The sequence below is a fragment of the Trachinotus anak genome, unplaced genomic scaffold, assembly GCF_046630095.1.
Source record: "Trachinotus anak isolate AG129_WGS33_773 ecotype Australia unplaced genomic scaffold, CSIRO_AGI_Tana_v1 ptg000001l, whole genome shotgun sequence".
Taxonomy (NCBI): Eukaryota; Metazoa; Chordata; class Actinopteri; order Carangiformes; family Carangidae; genus Trachinotus; species Trachinotus anak.
The window spans coordinates 12,783,124-12,804,012 of NW_027273852.1; the positions used below are offsets into that span (position 1 = coordinate 12,783,124).

At 42.3% G+C, this 20,889-nt stretch overlaps 1 protein-coding gene across 2 annotated transcripts; it reads right to left on the bottom strand.

The window, feature by feature from the left end:
* Window positions 1-21: 21 nt before the first annotated feature.
* Window positions 22-20,109, bottom strand: aff3 (AF4/FMR2 family, member 3). Of its 2 annotated transcripts, none has more exons than XM_071477847.1 (19): window positions 19,317-20,109; window positions 17,600-17,644; window positions 13,391-13,465; window positions 12,908-12,941; window positions 12,727-12,784; window positions 11,592-11,643; window positions 11,146-11,180; window positions 10,743-10,926; window positions 6,306-8,339; window positions 6,035-6,162; window positions 5,672-5,834; window positions 5,475-5,578; window positions 5,257-5,320; window positions 4,045-4,181; window positions 3,861-3,932; window positions 3,649-3,742; window positions 3,477-3,526; window positions 3,154-3,359; window positions 22-215 (listed from the first exon to the last, which is right to left on the bottom strand). In XM_071477847.1, exons 1-19 carry the CDS (start codon window positions 19,386-19,388, stop codon window positions 40-42), a joined length of 3,783 nt encoding a protein of 1,260 aa, XP_071333948.1. In that variant the 5' UTR covers window positions 19,389-20,109; the 3' UTR covers window positions 22-39. The 2 variants fall into 2 exon arrangements, with proteins under 2 accessions (XP_071333948.1, XP_071333959.1); XM_071477858.1 differs by lacking the exon at window positions 22-215 and adding an exon at window positions 1,614-2,465 and having other exon boundaries at window positions 19,317-20,072.
* Between the last annotated feature and the right edge of the window lie 780 nt (window positions 20,110-20,889).

Sequence of the window (20,889 nt, forward strand, 5' to 3'; positions counted from 1 at the left end):
TAGACCGAGAGAAGTCTAGGATTTCATTTATTTATTTATTTATTTATTTATTTGCTGCCGTGTGTACTGTCTGGCCCCGGGCACGGTTGTCCTCAGACGGCCCGGCTCACATCGGCCGTGACGCAGAGACATGTGCCGGATGAGCCGGGCGGCGGGCCGTGGACGTGGTGGTCCGCTCCGGCAACCTCCCACTGTGACGATAACACTCCCGGAGCCTATAGGCAGAGAAATAATTTAAAAAACTGCACGACTTATGACTTCTTTGCATTTTCACGTCATTCAGCTGCTCAACGAATGGGTTCAATTATCATGCAGTGAAATAAGGTCACTGAGCCACAGCAGCAGAAAAGCACAAACTGTGTGTGTATATATGTGTATATATATATATATATATATACATATATATATATATATATATATATATGTATATATATATATATGTATCCTTATTTATTTCATTTTTTCCCTGATTTGTTTCTTATGGCTCATCTGATGTGGGCTAATTTGACACTTGGTTTATCTGCTTTTTGAGATCAATCAAGACTGGATTAATTAATTTTAATTTAATTGACTGGCTCATTTCAGTAAAAGGCACCAGAGTAAAGTAGATCTTAGTCCAATGCTGGATTAGTTTCATAAAATCACAGAAACTAGGATGCTATTGACCCAAAGGCTTGTTGTGTCCTGAAGCGCCCCCTTATTGGTTGTTCTCTGTTGCTATGGTACCAGACACCGAATGCTGAAGTTTCATGTGTGACTTCTGTGTTTGTGCAGCAGGAAGTAGGCCTATAGATGCAGTGATGGGAGAGTCAGAGTGTGTGTGTGTAAGAGAGCACAACTGGACTGACTAATGAGTCTGAATCACACACAGTCACTCACACCTAGCTGGTGTGTGTGTGTGTGTGTGTGTGTGTGTGTGTGTGTCAGCGTCAGCTAGACAGCCACAGTAGGACAGAAACAACCTATAGGACAAATCAAGACAATCAGTCTATCAAGACAAATGCATCACCACATGATTGCATGAATAATTAAAAAAGCATGTTATTATCACTATCATGAAATTTAAAAATGGACACGGTGAGAAAATAAGAGCAGAATATTCAGTGAGATGCTCATTGAGCTTCTCAAAAATAGGGATGGGATCAGTATGTATAGAGGGCATCCTTATCCACGAGTAATTATCAGATATTATACAAAAGTCAGAGAATCAAAAATTAGCTTACTGTATGCGTACACCTACACTCGGTTGCCAGTTTATTGGTACACCTAACTAAAACTAATGCAGCCTTATTTAAGTGGATGGAGAACTTTCTTCAAGCAGAACAGTAACAGGTGCCGAGTTGAGATTGTAAACCTGATAACATCTGTTGTCCACCCACGTCTTTTATTTGTTAAGTGATTCAAGTTGTTTAAAAAATGCAGTCCAGTTGATTTGGAAAGTGTTTCATTGGGTGATGTTTAGAAGAATGTTTTGACCCACAGATGAGATTGTAATCATCACCGAGATAGTGATGCTATGTTTCCTGTGTCACTCATGCTGGAAGCACACCTTCTCCTTTTGTCTCAAGCCCATAAGTCTAGAACCTGGAAATGTAAAATGAATACTCCCAGTCTGGATGACCTCTTCAACTTCATTTTTCATTCAATTACATAACCACACACTCAAAAAAAAAAAGCCAAAAATAATTTTTGCAACTTTTAATGTTGGCATCTAGACTCACCAACATTTTATTATTCTCTTGTATTTTCACCTTTTTCTCTAAAAACTGATAATCCATCAAATATTGCACAGTAAAAACACATTAAAGTGAAAATATCAGAGATTTTAAAATAGTCATTTAAACCTTCATTAGCAAAAACGCAGACAAGTGTTGTACTTTGGAGAAAGTGGTATATGATTGGTTGGTCTTTTTTAGCATCTTCTCCTTTTTTAGCCTCAGAGAAACAGTCCGCGGGATAACAATGAATTCCAAGGTATGAAAAAGGCTTTGTATGAGTTCTTTGAGATCCCAAGGGACATTTGGCAAATGATTAGAGACTTCAAATCCACGGCGCACACAACTCTTCAGATTAATCCATTGATGAGGAAGAAGGTGCGTGTAGTAATTCTGTGAGATGTACAAAGTTTGCACCTTCAGAAGGCTTTGCACACAGTAAGGCCCTGATGATGAGCATCGCCACTTTCTATGAGGATGACGGATGTCAGGCTCCATAGGATTTTATCCAACTTCTTTTCACACAGCACAGTAGGCGTCGGTACTGTCCTGTCAGCTGCATAGAGTTTTTCTCTCCTCTTCAGTAAATGAGAGATCCAGTGAGCAGGTAAAGGTAAATCCCTCCCTCTTAGTTAAGTTTGGCACTAATGCGTATCCACTGAAGAGCCTGTCTGGTGTATTGGACTGTGTGAGCGATGCTACTGTGAAGAGTCAGTGGCCCAGACAAAGTATTCAAGTAATTGAAGAACTCTGTGATGAGAAAGGGAGGGAAAATGCTCTTAAAACTCTTCTGTTATGGGTGGTCAAACATTATACACATTATACACATGCAGTCAACAGACCTGGCAATAAAATGTATCTTCAGTGATCCAATCACAAGTGGAGAGCTCTAAATACATCAGTTCACACGTGGCTTTAAAATGCATCTTTACATGCATCTTGAGTGACCACTTGTGATCGGATCTCGCTTCCACACTTTATATGCAAGTAAACATGTCTGTGTTGTTGTTCTTAGCCAATCCGACAGACAGCTCCACCGTCAATGTGCTTGTGCTTGTGCTTGTGTGTGTGTTTGAGAGAGAGAGAAAGAGTGAGGAACGGAGGGATTGAGCGAATCAATGCGGTTCACACAGCTCTGCAGTGAAATAGGGGTTTGGCTATTTGAAATAGTGAAATATTTTCAGTTCACCATTAAAACTGTGGCAGGACTATTTTGACTGTTGTAGAAGGGCAGGCGGTCCTTCAGTGTGACCCAGGACGCATTTCCGTTTACACTGCACATCTGACCCACACCACCTTCGAATGTGGTCTGAGCGATCAGATCCCATATACGCCCTGGGTGTTCACACCTGTATGTAGAGCTGTCCACTTGTGATCGGATCACTTGAGATAGACATTAATACCAGGTCTAAGCACGGCTTATGAGGAGCATGCATACCTTTATTCTCCTTTGCAAGGTTGTCAGCCACCTCCCAGTACTCATAGCTGTACAAGACACTGTTAGTTATGTTAAGGTGATTGGCTGCCATCTGGTGGATACGTTGAGGAATGCTTATGAGCGAGGGGGAGGTGCTGCCCCCATGTGAACCCCGTCCAAGGTGTTTGGCATTGGGTGAGAGCGAAGAAGGCGGTCCTCCTGCACCTCTGACATTGAAAACACATGTACAAGAGAGTTACGGTGATCAATGATGTTTCAGTGGATGGAATGGAAGCAAATGGATTGAACAGAAAGGCTATGAAAAAAAGTTATTATCCACCTACTTCCCAGAGTCATTCCAACATGGTGGTGTAGTAGGCACTTTGGGAGAACTCTGTAATGACAACATAAATGAGGCTAAAAGTTAAACTGATGTTTACATTCTAACAAACACTGTCCAGAAATCTATGTAAATGTCTCTGTGTAAATGGTAAATCTGACTTGTTTTTGATGTACCTTAAAATAGTCCAGCAGCACTTTGGAGTATTTCAGTGCATGGTCCTTCTTCAAACGAAACATCTGCCAGTAAAGTAAGGCAAGGCATCGGAAACTGTGGGCACACAAACGCAAGTCAAAGAGACTCAAGACGGACAACAAATCATACTGAAAATGCAGGTCCTTCAGCACAGTGATAGATGTGGCATAAACAGAGGAGATGACATACGCACCACAGAACCGCCAGCTGTTTGTCTTCCTGTCTTGCCCCAGGGCCAGAGTGGCTCTTCAGCCTCATTGCATACCTTAAGACACAGGACTGTTAACAATGGAGCTGCAGTTCTATATATGTATGTGTCTGTTTTCTTTATGTTCAAATCCAAATAACTTCTGTTTTCACAATGATGTCTAATTTACCTAATAAGCTCCACAGTCTCTGAGTACATAGTATATGGAGATTTTGCCTCGAGTGGCCCTTCTTCCATTGCTTTCCCACATTCCATGAAGGAGAGAGCAGCGTCAACATAGTTCACAGCCTTCCCCAGCTTGTCCACCTGAAAGAAAAACCAAAATTGCCAAAGATGGGAGTAAATTTTAAAGGAGTACTTTAATAATTCAGTCTTAAGTGTCTAACACAAGCAAGAATTGGCTGGGAAGGTCTTTAACTGGACAGGCTTAGCCTAGCTTAGAAATGGCTGATGCAGCTCTATCAATGGTGCTTTCTATCAGCTGTGTGGCTCTGCTCTTCTTCTTCATTTACATATGTTAAGTCAGCTGCCCTGCCATATGCCAGACCCGGCAGAGGATGACACTTTGGTTTCTCCATGAGTAAATATTTTTCCTTCTGAACCGACAGCAGATATCTTTCAGACAACAATAATATCTTTGAAGACGCGACCCACCGTTAGAGATGAGCTTAAGAAATTATGTGTTTGATTTTTTGCCAATGTTTTGTGTTGGGAACGTTGTGTGACTGAGTTACAATGTACAATTCAAATTTTACAAATGGGGGTAGTCCCCATCAACAAACTATTTTGTATGTATTTCTAATTCTAAACAAATGTGTATGTATTCAAGAACATTTTTTGAGCTGTTTTTTTTTAGCTGTTTCCTTGGTTCCAGTCTTTGTGCTAAGCTAGGCTAAACAAGTCCTGGACCTCCAATCTGGTAGTCCAATATCTCTACAATCCCTGTGGCAGGAAATGTGTGCGGTGTCCCCATTAGTCTTCCTGAAAAGACTATGGGCCAGCTAGTTGATTACAAAAACATACTTTACGTTTTACTCTTCTAAACCTTTACACCTATTATAAGTGGCCTTTTCTATACAGTACCTCTCTGACTTATTTATCCAATATGAATCCGTTGAAAATGTTAAGTAAACTGACACAGGCCTTTTGATTGATCAAAGCACAATGTATACATATGCTGTAGACGATATACACCTACAGTACTGTATATCACATGTCTTTCTTTGTATCCTCCAGGGAAACAGAGGTGCTACGTAATTACAGTTTTGCTTGCTTAGTTACTGAACAGATTCAACAGATAAAACTGTTGATAAACTGGTACAACATCGCAATTTTGCTTCACTCTGGACAATTTATATTCAATCAAAGATCAACGACTCACCATTGCGTCTGCACGATGCTTCATCCTTTTAGCTTCATGCAAGTAGTACTCAGCGTGGTGTGGCCTAGAAAGATGAACAAAAATGCAGAAAAATAAAGTACAGTGAAAGTGTTTAATTCTCTCAGTAAGTCACAATAACCATGTGTCTTTATCTGACAAACAACAACCAGTGTGGACTATGCAGTGATGCACTGTGTGAACTACATAGGTTTGCTCACGTGTCATGGTTAGGCACGGTACCCCTGTGTCCTGTAAGACTCCAGGACTCGCACGAGGGCTGGGGCTGTCTTGACACTTTTACACATTCCACCTCCATCTTGGGCTGAGTGTACAGGTTTAAAAAGAGGTGTATTAAATTAAAATGTTTGAACCAACTGAGTGGGGATTATCTTAATAAGGAGTTGTTTGGTATTACCTTTACGGCAGAATCTCTATTCTTGTCTCTGTTCTTGTGGGTCTGGATGTTATGCTGCTCTGATGTCTTTGTTTTGGCGGGAGGCTTGGTGGACTCCGGGCTGACGGCCAATGGAGACAGGGGAGACAGTGGCCTTTTGCTGTCTAAGTATTCCTCCAAGTACCTGCAAGTACACACACACCCACATGTGCATCAATGCAAATGCACATAAGGTGGGATTGAAATACATATGTATATATATATATATATATATATATAAGTGTGTGTATATATAAATACATATGCATATGTACATAATTTGTGCATACAGTATTATTGTACGTATGTGTATGAGAAAAAATGGTGTGTGTGGTGTTTTCTTACCCATTGTGTGTGGTCTCAGTCACAATGTTGCACTCAGTTGTGTGGGCAGATGACTCTGTGCGACCTGCGAGATCACTCGCATGAGATAGACTCCTCTTGGTTTCTCTGAATGACTCACCATTCTCGAGCTGGTCACACACAAACACACATACGCACGCTTTGAAAAACATGCCTATATGAATGCTTTCTGCCTCATATTCATGCATTAAAATATGAACAGGGACAAATTTCAACAGAGAGGAAACGTAAACATAGAGTACACGTTGTCTACCTTGCGTTTCCTTTTGCTGTCTTTTGTCACTGTCTCAGGTGTAAACAGGTGTTTCATAGCCTCTCTTTGTTTGTCCTTGGTTGATGAAGAGGACGAGGGACAGGAGAAAGGTTTTTTAACAGGGGAATTAGTAGTGCTGTCAGGGACCCTTTTGAGAAGGCAGAGGTCTATCTGCACCACCAGATTTCTAAGCCCTCGGTGGGAGGACACTGTGGCCTGGTCACCTCGCCCAAAAGGGACAAGGGTATAGAGTTTTTGCGTCCCCTCACTCTGCTGCCCCTCACTTGGATTAGCTGAGTTGGGTCCTCTGGGGTGCACCACCTTCGGCCTGCTGTCAGGTCTGCCAGGGCCTTGCTGCCCTCTCTTGGTGAGTCCCTTGTGGGAGGTAGAATCTGCTGGGACCTTGGTGATTGGGGCCTGATGTTCAGATTCTGAATCTGAATTAGAATTTGACGAGGAAGAAGAAGAGGATGAGGAGGATGGCCTACGAGGAGTTGGGGAACGTGATGGAAGGGGTGAAGGGTCTGGCTGTAACACTCTCCCCTCGTCACTTTTCCCGCCCTTTTTTGTCCTCCCCTGGTGGTGTGAGTCCTCTTTAAGGTGGTGTCGCTTGGTGTTGGTAGACAGTCTCTGTTTGGTTTGGACTGTTTGCCATTCACGTCTATGTTGCTGCTCCCTCCTCCTCCTGTTTTCCCCTTTTGCTGTCTCCTCTCTCCTCCTCTGCCTTTCTATCACTCCCTCCTCCTCCTCCTCCTCCTCCTCCTTCTCCTCCTCCTCCTCCTCCTCTTCTTCCGCTGAACTCTGGATCCAGGGACGTCTCAGTAGCTGCTCCTCCGCCAGCCTCCTGTCTTCCTTTCTCTCCTGTTTTCCCTGCTGTTTTTCCCTATGTTTGTCCTCTCTTCTCTCGTGTTTTCTCCCCTCTGCGTGGGTCAGATGATCTCCCCTGTGGTCTACCTGTTGATCCTTATTTTGGGTTTTCTTCTGTGATGTTTTTGTGGGATTAACATGCGCAGGAGTTGGCACTATAGCCTCCCACGCCTTGGGCCTAACTTTTAGGCTAGGACTAGCCCTAGAGTTCAATACACTACTGGAATTACTAGCAGCTTTAGAGGTAGATTGGGAATAAGTACTGTGACAGGCATTGGCTTCACGACTAGCAGGAACTAAGTGCTTTGCTCTTGTGGGGCTTTGTTGAAACGGAGGCCTGGGCTTATGGTTGGAGCTGTGGCGGGATCTGCTACCCTGGATTTGCTCAAAATGTAATGCGTGCTTGGCTTTGGGAGCTTCTGAGAGCTGTTTCGAATTTGGTTGAAAGGTAGACTTGGGTCTGGATTTGTGGTTGTGACTCTGGTTCAAGTTTAAAACAGCAGAGGCCTTGGATTTGCTTTGGCTTTGGTCTTGGTCCTGTGTGGTTTGAGTCTTGGGTCTGTGCTGATGAGTTGGCTGAGGATGACTACTATTTGTGGACTTCTTCTTGGTGTCAGTGTTAGACAACGGGGCAATCCATGGCCTAATTTTTGTCCTGTGTGAATTTGTAGTTAGGCTAGGCTGCGTTTGGTTCTGACTCTGAACCTCAGGGTAGTGACGAATCCTTGAAGAAGGAGGTAAGCTGGGACTTGGGCTTTTTGGAGGATCTCTAGGTATAGGGCTTGGGCTACGGCTGCCTCTTGGGCTGCCAAATGGACTGGGGCAAACAATTAGTTCCGGACTGGGGATGGGGCTGTGCCTCGGGCTAGGGCTGGGACTTGGACATGTGCTGGGGAATGGGCTAGGGCAGTAGCTGTAACCAGGGCTAGGTAGGGGGCTATTGTTGTGGCTGTAATTGAACTGTGGGCTGGGAATAGGGCTTTGACTAGGGCTGTATTCCTGATTGCTGTCCCAGGACCTGGCTGGGGAAGGGGCTCGCTGGGTGTGGGGAGAGGACAGGCGTCCTGTAGCGCTCTGGGAAGGAAGCTGTTCACTGCCGGCAGATTTTTTCCGGGACTTCTTTAGCCATTTATCCAACTGCCACTGGGCAGCAGAGGGATGATCAGTCTCAAGAAAGCACAGAAAAAGAGAGACACAAGTTACAAATAGTAATCATTAATAAACTAGATCTATTTAAAATGAAATATAGAAGGTTAACACACACACTTGCAGTGGTGGAAGAAGTCTAGGTAGATCCTTTTCTAAAGTAATAGTAATAATACAATAATGTAGAAGTACTATATTACCAAGTCCCACATTAAAAATCTGAGTCAAGTATTTTCAACAGAACTTGCTTATCAAGTATCAAAAGTAAAGATACAGGACAATTTTCCATTTCATAGTTTTATAGATATTGTATTACTGGATTATTATTGCTGATGTATAAATATGTTAAGTTGAATTTTACTACTGCATCTGGTTGAAAAGCAGCTAATCTCAACAACTTCATATCGTATTGGACCGTTCAGTCTCTAACAGTTCAAAAGCCCCGATTTATAAAGACAACTCCTCCTGTTCCTAAAACAATCTGTTAGTGTGGTAAAGGTAAGTGAACCCATTTTTAATTCAAATGAAACTGTCTAAAGATCTGACTGCATCTTAAAAACAAGAAAGTCTAAGATGTGTCTATGTAATAAAATTATAAATACTGAAACTTGATTTCAGGAAATCTGCATGGGAAAAATGCAAAAATATTCATCCTGCACTGGTAGATTTTTACACATGAAAATAAGGGGTTGGGACTCAATTATATTTATACAAATACGAGGTGATTTTTTTGCAGGGAACATGTGCTTCATATTTTAAAAGTTGGTAATGACATTGAAAGTGAAAAAATATTAGAACAGTAACTAGTAACGTATGGTCTTAAATATAAATGTAGGGAACTATGTCTGACTATGTATGGCAGAAAATGGAAATTCTCAAGTAAAGTACCTCAAAACTGCACTTAAGTACAATACATGAGTAAATGTAGGTTATTACATTTCACCACTGTACACATGTCTTTTCATTTACTAGTTAAGAGATAAGGTGCAAGCAGAGAATGAAGCATCACTTAATGTTATATTTAATCATATCTCATACAATTGTGCAGACACTACAACATCTGCACATTCCAATAGAGCCATTTCAAATGCACCAAGTTAACTCCACCTCATTGACTCAGCTGCTATTGAAACTAGTGCAACTCGAAATGAAAAATCAGGAATATGACTCACACCTAAAAACTTGGTTCAATAAAAAGTTAAACCAGCATTATGACCTCTTTCAAATAGCTTACTTACTACATAGTCTCACAGTCCACATCTGTGCTTACAGTAGCTCAACCCCCCATCCAATTATGTCAAATGACTCACTTAATGTTTGCTTAACAACTGGCTTCGTAACTGTAAGAATGTGAAGAGCACAAGAGAAAGCAGGAGTTTTTGCTCGAATAAAAAAAAAAAAAAAAAAAAAAAATAGAGAGGGTACTCACAGCTGGAGAGCAAGCTTCTTTCTCTCTCTCACGTTCTCTTTTGCTCTCTTAGCTGACCAGGAGCTAAATTAAACCTCTACTCCTCAAGTCAAACAGTGACCCCCCTCCCTTCCTTCCCCATATCCCTCGCCCTCTTTCCAGAGAAGACACTGCATCTCTTGTACCGTCTCGGCTGCCCTCCCTCCTTTTTTTTTTTCTGTCCCTCCCTCTTTCTCTAACTACCTGGAACTCTGGATTTGCTGCGTCCAGAACTCCAACCCCCATCTCTTCCCTGGGAGACACTCAAACACTCCACATAAATGAAAAACACATGGTGTACACCCCTCCCCCCTCCCCCTCCAAAAAACACACACACACACTCCACTGCCTACCTCTCTATAGGGGCCCAATGCGGCGCATGTTTAGTGATACAGTCCGCTATGTCTCACAGGGGCTTTCATTCATAGAAGAGAAGCAGGTTTCTCTTTCATTCCCCACCTAGCACACGTCTCAAACAAACCCCCACAACACCCTTCACCTCTAAAAGCCCATAATACCTACAATGCTCTACACCACAGCACTAAAATCACCCATTCAATAGTTATCTGAGACAATGACATGCAAGCTGGACTCATTCTCCCCTGAGATGTTGTTTTGAAAAAGTGAGTAACTCTAGTTGTAGATGTCAACATGAACCCAAGTCTTGATGACTTCCACCTCCTGAGGGCTTTCCTCTTTAAGACTCAGCCTGTTGACATGACACCCAGGCACTAATTCCCAAAGCTACCCCTGCCCCTCGACCTCCCCCTCCCCATCCTCCTCCTCCTCCTCTCCAACTCAGATGCATTCCTCATTCCCCTGTCCCTCCCCACACCTGCCGTCAACTGCCTCGTGGCCACCACTCCCTACAGAGAATTAACCCAAAGGCACACAAACAGAGGAAGAGACAGACAAGCGAGACATGAACGGAGAAGACAGAGAGCGTTAGAGGAAGCTGTGTGGCTCAGCATTGGTACCTCCTTGTTGCTGCACGGTGGTTGCGTGTTGGCAGGCGATGCTGGATCGGGGTGAACGTCTGGGCTCGGGCTCCGGGAATGAAGACTACTGCTGCCCGACTCGGCACTGGAGTCTGAGCCTGAAGAGTCAGAGCTGGAATGTCTCACCCTCCTGCCATGTGTGTGCGCTCGCTGTGCTGACAGGCTGTCAGTCAACACACACACACAAACATCAGAGCGGGGTCAGCATAGGTACACAGCCGAGGGGAGCCCACACCCACAGGCAGATAGATATTGTTGTTATTCATGGCACACACGGTTTAACGCACATGGTTTAATGTTTATAGACAAACACTCAAAAAAAAATGCACACAATATTTTGATACACACACACACAATATACACACACAATATATTCAAGTACCTGTGTCTATCCCAGGAAGCTGGCTCATGAGTGGCCTTCAAGGACGCAAAACAAAAAACAAAGTTATCATTCACGGCAGTAGCGGAGTGAACAACTTACTACACTCAACGTGTTACCTCTGCGGCTTGATGTCTTTGGATAATTAGCAGTAAAAAAGGAATTCTATCCAAATACCAGTTGTGCAGCATATGGGTGTGTGAGCACACCATTAAACACTACCAGAAAAACAGGCATCCTTCAACAGGAGCTGCCAAACACTCCAGTCATCGTCTTTGTTTTGCTTTCCCTTACACTTCCCCCGTCCTCTCACACTGTCTGCCTCCTCGAGCATGCAAATAGCATGAAGATCAGCTTAGGACACAACTGCTACTAAAGAATATTATCTTGAAAGCAACATGGTGATTTGTTTTCTTGGTTTCAGGGGGAAGGGGCAGAGTGTTACATACCCTTTGAGTGTCATCATCATCACTGCTCAGCTTGAGGTCATCAGCAAGCATGCTGTAAACAAATACACAGTCAGAGATGGACTGATCCAGTTTTTCTCTACCACTACTGATCTGGATACTTCAGTTCAGGGTATCAGCTGGAACACAGCGCTGATTGGACACAAGTTCTCTCTCCTAAATTTAAAATCATTGGAATCATTTTTATGTAAAGCAACGAGATGCCAGGGAATGGTATGGACTGAGTGATTGTAAATGATAGCAGAAACACAGAATTTCTTGATGATATTAAAGAAGAAACTGTATTTAATGTGGATAGGTCACATCATGCTGGATACCTGATCTGTTTAACAAGGACGGTGCCAGCACTGTGTGTGTGTGTGTGTGTGTGTATATAGTATGGACATGGTTTATTTGTACCTCAGCTAAAGCTTTCTAACCAGTTATATATCAAAGACAATCTGTAGATTTTAAAAGGTATATAATTTCTAAAACCACAACAAAGTTTACATGTAAGGTGTTAAGATGACCAATAATTTAATAATAGGTCACAAAGTTCATACTGCTAATCATTCTCAAAATAAATAATGTAATTTTACTCATATGTCCATTGTATGGAATAAGATTACCAATGTACTTCACTGAACACCTTTTAGTTAAAATGAGAACAGTGCTCAAAAATTGTGGAAAATTTGACTTTTTCCAAATACTTTGGAAATGTGAACCATCATAAAACTGTTATTACATAACAACGACTGTGTGATAAGGTGAGACATGCAGTTAGCTACTGAGCATGTGTTTCACATTAAAAAGAGGATGTATAGAGTTAACCAACAGAAGCACATCGGTCTCCACTGACAGCTTTCAGGATTGTTAACTGACCTTTGACCTGACTTAAGTTACATAGCATGAAACACTGTTAGCTGGCTGACCCTTATACATCTACCGCACTTCACTCTCTTTCTCTGTGATTAATGCTCTTCCTTGTGGCTGTCCAGATGGTGATGTTCATAAATTCATTTTAAAAAAGTTGTTAAGAGAAACAGTTATGTGCGTAATGCAGTTCATCATCTGTGTGCGTTCCACAGTTTCAGTTCAGGTTTGTTGACCTTTTAGTGGATCATGTTTCCTCACTTACGATTTGTGTGGTGCCACGTGAGGGTGTCGGGTCATTCGCAGCTGAACATCCCCCCGACCTTACAGAGAGAGAGAGGACATAAATAATACCAGAAAACAAATCATATATTCAACATCTTATAGAGAACCAGTTGTAGAATATTGCATGTATCAGATATGCAAACTTATCAGTGACCACTTACTTTGCCTTTGTTGTGTGGTTGGTTGCTTTGCATCCTTAGGACAGAGGGAGAACAAAAATCTGTGTAAAAATCTTTACTAACAGTTAAAAGAATTGCACTACTACAGTACAACTTGGTCTGACTCACGATAGACAGAAAAAAGGACCAAAATTGATGCAGCAGAATCAGAGATATCATCCTTCTTTTATTCCACACTGTCCTCTTCTTTGTGAAAACCTGGTGCCTACATCAGCCGCAATGCAACTTGGCCATCGACAGCTTGGTTAGAGATTTTGGTTGGTGTTTTGCTATTGGCAGCTCAAATTCCTAGCCTCAAGCAGAGATGAGGAGTGGGCTACAGAGGTCTGGCACTTCTCTCTAAATCTACACCACCAGATTTTTTTTTTTTTTCATTTTCAATCCTGTAGAATCCTCCAGACTTTAAAGTGACTAAGTGGAGTTCCTCTTTAATATTAGTGATAAACAATAAACACACCCACATACCTTAGGGCTGTAGAGGATTCGTTGGGCCGGGTCACCCCCTAAGGCTTTCTGGGACGGCCAGGACTGAGTCATGTCCTGTGCAAGAGCAGTGGAGGGGTCAAAGGTGAATTGTGAGATGTCACTGTGAGTGATTATCTTCACATAGAGAAACCTCAGGCATCCTAAATCTGTCATCAGGACTTTCTTCATTTCTCCTTGATTTAGGAGTAAATTCTCTCCCATTCTCAGACAGACAGTGCAGAGAGCCTCATTTGCCAGCTGACTCTTGTTATGAGCACAGTTCCTCCCCACCAGGGGGAGTGTGACTGGGTGGAAATATGAGGTCAGCCACAGCCTCTAGTGTAGGTTCAGAGTGTGTTCTGCCGTGGTGTCAAGATTTCTGTGCAACCATTTTGTTTTGATTCATCTTTGGCTGTATCTTTCTCCAGGCATTTTGCGTATCACTCAGTGTGCAATGCATGATTTCCCACTTCAGGAGGATACATCAGTATCATTATTGTATGTATATTGTATATCACATATTCATGTTTGACACAAGGCTCAAAACAATATTTGTCAGAGATACACACATACAGAAAAGAAAAAAACAGACAAAGGGAAAAATTATGTACAAGTACGGCGTGATCTTTGTGAAAATAAAATCAGTTGTGGCGGGGCGTGACATAGTTTACCCATTTTTCCCAGCGTGAGGCAAATTACTCCATTGGAATCATTTTTATGTAAAGCAACGAGATGCCAGGGAATGGTATAGACTGTCACCTTCTTCATTTTGTAAATGTCCATTGTAATTTGCATCCATGCATTTAAAGTAGGGCTCTCCTGTAATAGCCATATCCTGCCAAGAGTCTTTTTAGCAGCCACCAGCAGTACATTCATTAAATATTTATCTCTTTTCTGTTGAAATTTTCAAAGGCGGCAGTCTGAAAGGTGTGCAATCAGTGAACTACAACATAAGACACCTCATCAAAACATTTGTTGCTTGAAGGGCGGCCCTGGGGAGATGAATGTGAAAGACGTCAGGTGGCTCGGGCCACAACAAGTAACCCATCAGTCCCCAGCGCAACCATTAAAACCATAGTGCAGTTGTATCACTTTGCAGAATTGAATTACTTGTACATTTTCAGGAAGAACTTTGAAGGAAGGAACTAAAAGAAGCATTCACCCATCAACCCCGAGCTCCTGCAGGAAACACTGATACTTTATCTACACAGTCAACTTTCGGGCCCTCAGTTGAGTCACTGCTGTGGCCTGTCAGCTGTTATCAGACCCAAAGAGCAGTTCAATGTGGAGCATGGGGACTAATATAATTCAGGTCACTAGAAATGGTGGAATTATTTGCAGACTAAAGATGCAATTTCACAGAAAAATGAACTAAATACAAGTTTGGCAACTGATTATTTATTTTACTCATTTATGAAAGAAAAACACCAAACATTTGCTGGTCGCAGCCTCTTCAGTGTTTTCTTGCTTTTTGAAATTTCTTATCGCTGTTAAGTGAACCCTTCAGGTAAAACAAGCAGCTTAAAGACATTACAACTGAGGTAGCTGATGTTGAAATTCATAATCATTTTTGACATCACAAAGACTTAAAATGACTGTCAGCTGTAATCATAGCAGATTAGTTATTCATCTCATAAACGTAGTTAAAGAGTTGAATTAAATGACAGCCAAATTTAGTTTTCACATGCTCATAGAGAGACTTAACCCCCCTGCAAAAGTTGATGTTATTTCACCTATTGGTGGGGCTACAGCAGCATGGTACATTTTTATGGCCATAACTCTTTTGTCATTAGTCTAACACTCATTTCTGCACACCCCATCCTTTAACAAATCCTTACTATTCCCATTTAGGATTATAGGTATTTACCAAAAAACAATCATGTCCACCATCTCCCCATCAGTGTTATTGTTTGCTACCTTGTGCTTTTGATGCAGATTAAATCCCAATGGAGATATAAAATGGAAAAAAAGAGGAGGATAATGTAGGCTTAGCAGAGGTGTGTGTGCTCTAAAAGCTTTTTAGTTTATGACAGTATTTACTAAAACATGATAAATGAAACACTGCAAATTATGCAGAGGTAATTATTTCAAATACATGGTGTGGAGGCTCGCAGCTGGGTGTCGGTGTCTATCTGTGCATACTGTATGTGTGCACATGCACATGTCACTCCTCACCCTGAGCAAAGATGGAAGAGTCTGTGTTGATTGCACATGATTATACACCTGGACTATCAAGAAAGATTAACTCCAATTTCTTATTTGCGCTCTCTGCACGGCACATGAGAGGAAACATCACATGCAGAGAGATCTGCATCTACAGAACACTGTCTTTGCTCCGGCTCTGATTATCATCTCTGCTGATTACGTTGCCCGCAGCCACACTCAGACAAACCAAGCCTTGTGGTTGCTGACAAAATGGCCTGATTTTGTGCCATTCATCTACCGTTTTAGCATGATCTGGGTCCTCAGCTGTGTCATAATGTGGAGGAATGGGGGTTCAGTGTGTATAGTACAGTATACATGTGTAACAGTCATTCATTGAGAGCGGGCACGGGGCTGCCTGACTGCCGAAACAGTGAGCAAGCTCTGGAAAAGGTCATGTTTTATCAGCTCTGATGTTTGAGGGTTTGTGTGTGCGTCAGATTGTTTGGTAACTGGAGGTGTTGAAGTCTTAAAAGAGTCATACAACATTTTTGGAAATGTGCTTTTTTTGCATTGTTGTGAGTTGAATGAGAAAATCTATACCTCGCTCTGTCTGTGCAATCTAAGGGCACAGTCACTAGCTAGTTAGCTTAGCTTAGCATAAAAACTGGAAACTGGGCTCTATCTGAAAATGACAAAATGGCTTAAAATGATCTCCGGTGGGGTCAGTCGGGGTGGTGGTGGCCTTCATACAAATTAAATAAACCAGATATAACGTGTTAGCTAGATAGCTACCAGGTGCTGGTAGGTGCTCAGAGCCAGGCTAGCTGTTATAATCCATTTACTCTTACTGTTTTACTGTGTTGCTGTTTCCAGTCTTCATGCTAAGCTAAGCTAAGCTAAGCTAACTGACTGCTGCTTGTTGCTTCACATTTACCGCACAGACATGAGAGTGGTACTGATCTTCCTGACTGCATCAAAGTGAACAAGTGCACTTTCAGAAACGTGAAACTGTGTCTTTATCTAAATGGTATTCATTTCACGCACTCACTGTGAGATGTTCACAAGAGGACCCTTTTTTATGAGCCTGGTAGGTGACCTCAAGTCTTTTCTCTTCCCCTTCTCCTCCTCTTTCTTCCCACTCTCAACATTAAGCCCCAGAGGCCAAGTGTTTCCTCTCCCTGCTCATCCTTTCACTTCATTATCTCCTCCCTCAGTCACCAAGGACACAGCACCAGCCCTCACCCCTTTCCTCCACCAGCAACAACAAGGCTCCCAGGTGGGGCATTATGTGTTGCTATCTGCCTCCCACCCTTCTTCACTCCACGTTCTGTGTCCCTATTCTTCTCCTCTGCTCCTCCCCCCTGTCCCACACTCATGACAGGACGTCCTCTGCACTGTAAAACCTCCAACATAGCATGAACATGAAAAGACCACTGAGACTAAGAGATATGTGAGGTTGGAGCTAAAATCATGCATCAATTAACTGATTAGGCGATTGACAGAAAATGAGTCTGTGACTACTATAGTTATAATTGAATTGTTCAATTATTTTTTTCCATGCAAAGTTACAAAATATTCTCTGCTTCCATCTTTCCCAGTGTGAACATTTACTGCCCTATTATGTTTAATAGCATTATAACAACATGGTAATCGCTCTGATTCCAGCCTCTCGCATGTTAAGATGTCATTTCAAATGAAATCGTTTGGGGTTTTCACTGTTCGTCGAACGTTTTTCACATTTCGTAGAGTAAACGATTAATTGATTAGTCAGAAAAAAACAAACAACAGATTAACTTAGAATGAAAATAATTGTGATTGGCAACCCTATGTGAGATACCGCTGGTGTTTCCCCTCTAACCAGTGACGGTAATCAAACTACTGAATATAAAGACTTCAGTGACTCAAACCCTGCATAATCAAATGCAAATGCTTCAGAATATGACTTGAGATATTTAATAAGCGATGAAGCTCATCACTGCAAAGGTTCACGGTCAATTATTCTTACTACGATACCTAAGAAATACAAGGTTTGTCAAGAAAAAGAAAGATTTAGTCATTCCTTACCTCCAGAATATCTCTGGCACAGTTGTTGTGTTGGCTTCTTGTTACCTGTGCAAAAAGAAGTGTAGAGTAAATGAGGACAAAGTCACAGGAAGTTACGACTGACAGCTAATCAGAGGGAGTTTTGTAAGCCTTCAGTGCAACAGATTGCTTCATTTATCAACTAGGCAAGCATCTGGAAAACTTATTCCTAACTGCACACACAAATCATACTGGAGCATCTAAATTACAGCAAAGTTGGTTCAGCTTGTAGCTCATTTAAAATTCGGGTTTAGTACACAATTAAGCGTGTTCAGCAGCAAACATAGCTGTGCACATACACTCACACACAAAGTGCATAAGCTCTGTAATTTCTTTCACAGGTCTTTGCTCAACTTGTAAACTTTCACTGTAGACACACACACAGAAATATCACCTTCCGCACTCGGCTTCCCGCCTTTTTTGTTCAAACATTCACTCTGCAGTGTAGCCCTTTACTGTAAACCTCACAGTCACACACACACGCACACACACACACACACACGCAGTAATTGTGAGAGTTGAGAGGACGTTGATGACTCATATCTCAGAAATCACAGCTGCAGATGATCAGACGGATGCTGATACTGTTGCAAGCAACTTTCTGTTTCAATCCACATTTGGCAACCTCTCTCTCTTTCTCTCGCTCTCTCTCTCTCTCTCTCTCTCCTGCCCTCCCCCACGTTTCACTCTTTCTCACAATTCAGCTCACAATTCAAATTCATTGCAGTGGCATGAAAGTGTGCTGCTCAAGTATTAATTCAGGAGTTAGATTTTGGTGATTTGCTTCTTACCTCTATGCATCACTCTTGCCTTTGATGCCATCTGTGCAGCATGAGTATGCACCGTCGAAAATGTGTTTGTAGTGCAGCGCGCATTCATGTGTTTATGGGCGTGTGAGTGTGTGAAACTGCCTCTTCTTGCATGCATGAGTCACTAAGGTCAGTGTCTGAGTGGCTGGGCTTTAAGCCTGCGGATGGAAAACACTATGTGTGAAAATTATCAAAGCCACGAGGCAGTTATGAGGCCGCTGGCACTAAATGAAAAAACATAAACACTGACAGTATTTTTAGTGCCCTGTGGTTGTGCACAGGCAAAAGTCAAGCCTGCTTACCCAGTTCACACTTGCAGGCCCATTAGTTAGAATATTATCATGCACTATGTGTTTCACACATTCATACCCACTAGCATCACAGCCCTAGTGCAATACCCAGATGAATGAAATCCCTCAGGGCCAAACAAACCACAACCCATCACAACACCTGCAACGAGCAGCATGCAAGCTGACTACACTACTAACCACCTGTTGCATTCTTAAAGTATCTGCAATTACTGAAGTTATGCTCATTTCCAGGTTATATTTAGCACTTCCAAATGTTCTGAGTGCTTGTAAAGAAAATCGGAATACTTCATCTGCAAAAGGAAACTTTATGAAGATCAGAGCACAAAATGCACGACTCTGCAGCGACTAATACCTTATTTTATTTCAATATCCGACTAAAAGAAGGGTAATTATTAACAAATAACCTGAAGCTATTTCATGCATAAATTGGTGCCTTTACAAATGCACCAGCGCGGTGCGAGAAAGCCACTGACCGACTTAACTTAAAAGCCCGACCGCTGTCATTGAACCGTCTAGCTGAGGCATACACACGAAAATAAACCCAACTTTTCATTCTTTTCACTCCCTGCATCCTCTCACCTGAGAATATGCGCATCGGAGCAGAAAACATACAACGGAAAGTTTCCCTTTGCCACCGAGGGCAGTAGGCATGGTTCCCGGATGGTCAGCGCTTTCCTCCGGTGTCCATGCCAGTGAGGACTCGGGGTTGCGCGGCAGATGCGGTGTCTGGCGCTGACAGACCGAGCGGCTGCCGGGGAGCCTCCGAGTCACCGAGGGGGGGGGGGGGGGGCGGGGGGCGGTGTGGGCGGTTTCCCGGTAACGTCAGAGATGACACTCACGCAGCTCACGCAGGGAGATCACGACTCAGACTGGGACTGTGCGATGCAGCCAGTGGGCTGCCGTGTATTTTCAAATGCGCAATTTGAATAACACACAGCCGTCTCTTCAAAAACGCACCGGAGACATGACTCAGTGGCGTATTACGTTTATGACAGCCAGTCCAACCCGCAGGGGCGTAGCTATGAATTATGGGGCCCTGAACCAGTATTAATTGATCTTATTGGCCACTTGGGGGCAGTGCAACAATCTGTAAATGGTTACCAAAAATTGCCTATTCACACATCTAACAGACAGTGAGCAACATTAACATTTAGTAGGAGTCATGGTTTTGGCCATGCAATGAACGTAAGCTTGATTTTCTCTTTCCTTCTTTATTTCGAATTCAACTGACTCCTGAAGGAAACATCTGGTTCTTTAGCTGTTAAATTTTCCACAGCGTTCACCAGCGAGCAGCTAACTTCTGCTGTTTGGTAATAGGTGTGCAGTTCATAATGAGCTCTAAGAGCTTTTACTGAAAATGGTTACTTTCTGTGTCTGGAAATAAAGTTGATGAGAGCAGTGTGTGAGACAAAAAGTAAGTAAAAACAAAACAATCAGCTGAAAGATGCTACACAGCTCCTAAAGCTGCAGAGTTGGTAATTATGTGTGACCTCTCACATGATCCGCAGTCATTGTTAATACAAAAATATTGGTTAGACACTGAACTGCATCATTACAATTTTGGTTTATTATCTATACCAGTGGTTTCACGTTGAGGACCCCTAAACTGACACAAATTAGACCATGGATGCCCATTTCATAAGATTTTGTCCTAGGGTCCCCCATCTGATAAGAGTTTTGCCTTTAAATGTTTTATTACAGAAAGTGTTGTAAACCCATGACCAAAATACTCATACATTGTGTTATTGTGTTACTTATGGGTGGAATTATAGTGAAATAAAAAATAAATAGAAAGAAACCTTCTGAAGGATTCATGTGGGGTCTTCAGATCCCACTTTGAGTACCACTGACCTATGTAATGAATCATCCATCCATCTATTTTCTATACCGCTTATCCGAACCGGGTCGCAAGGGGGCTGGAGCCAATCCCAGCTGGGGGCGGGGTACACTCTGTTCATTATAAGTATTGTGGACCAAGGTTTACTCTTGATTTTTGTAAAATTTTTTGAAGGTTTTAAGCACCTGCTTAGGCTTATAAGACACTAGTTTATACCATGTAAACTGTAGAGGCAAGAGAAAACACAATGGAAAGCAGGCATAGCAGTCCATATGTAAACATGTGAAATATAAACTTAAAAAAAATAAACATGCA

Coding starts and splice junctions, on each gene's coding strand:
- aff3 (XM_071477847.1), bottom strand. CDS start 19,388: ATGCCTACTGCCCTCGGTGGCAAAGGGAAACTTTCCGTTGTATGTTTT. Junction 5,321..5,474: donor ACCGTGCCTAACCATGACAC/GTGAGCAAACCT, acceptor TCATCTTTCTAG/GCCACACCACGCTGAGTACT. Junction 4,182..5,256: donor AGCATCGTGCAGACGCAATG/GTGAGTCGTTGA, acceptor TTTTTCTTTCAG/GTGGACAAGCTGGGGAAGGC.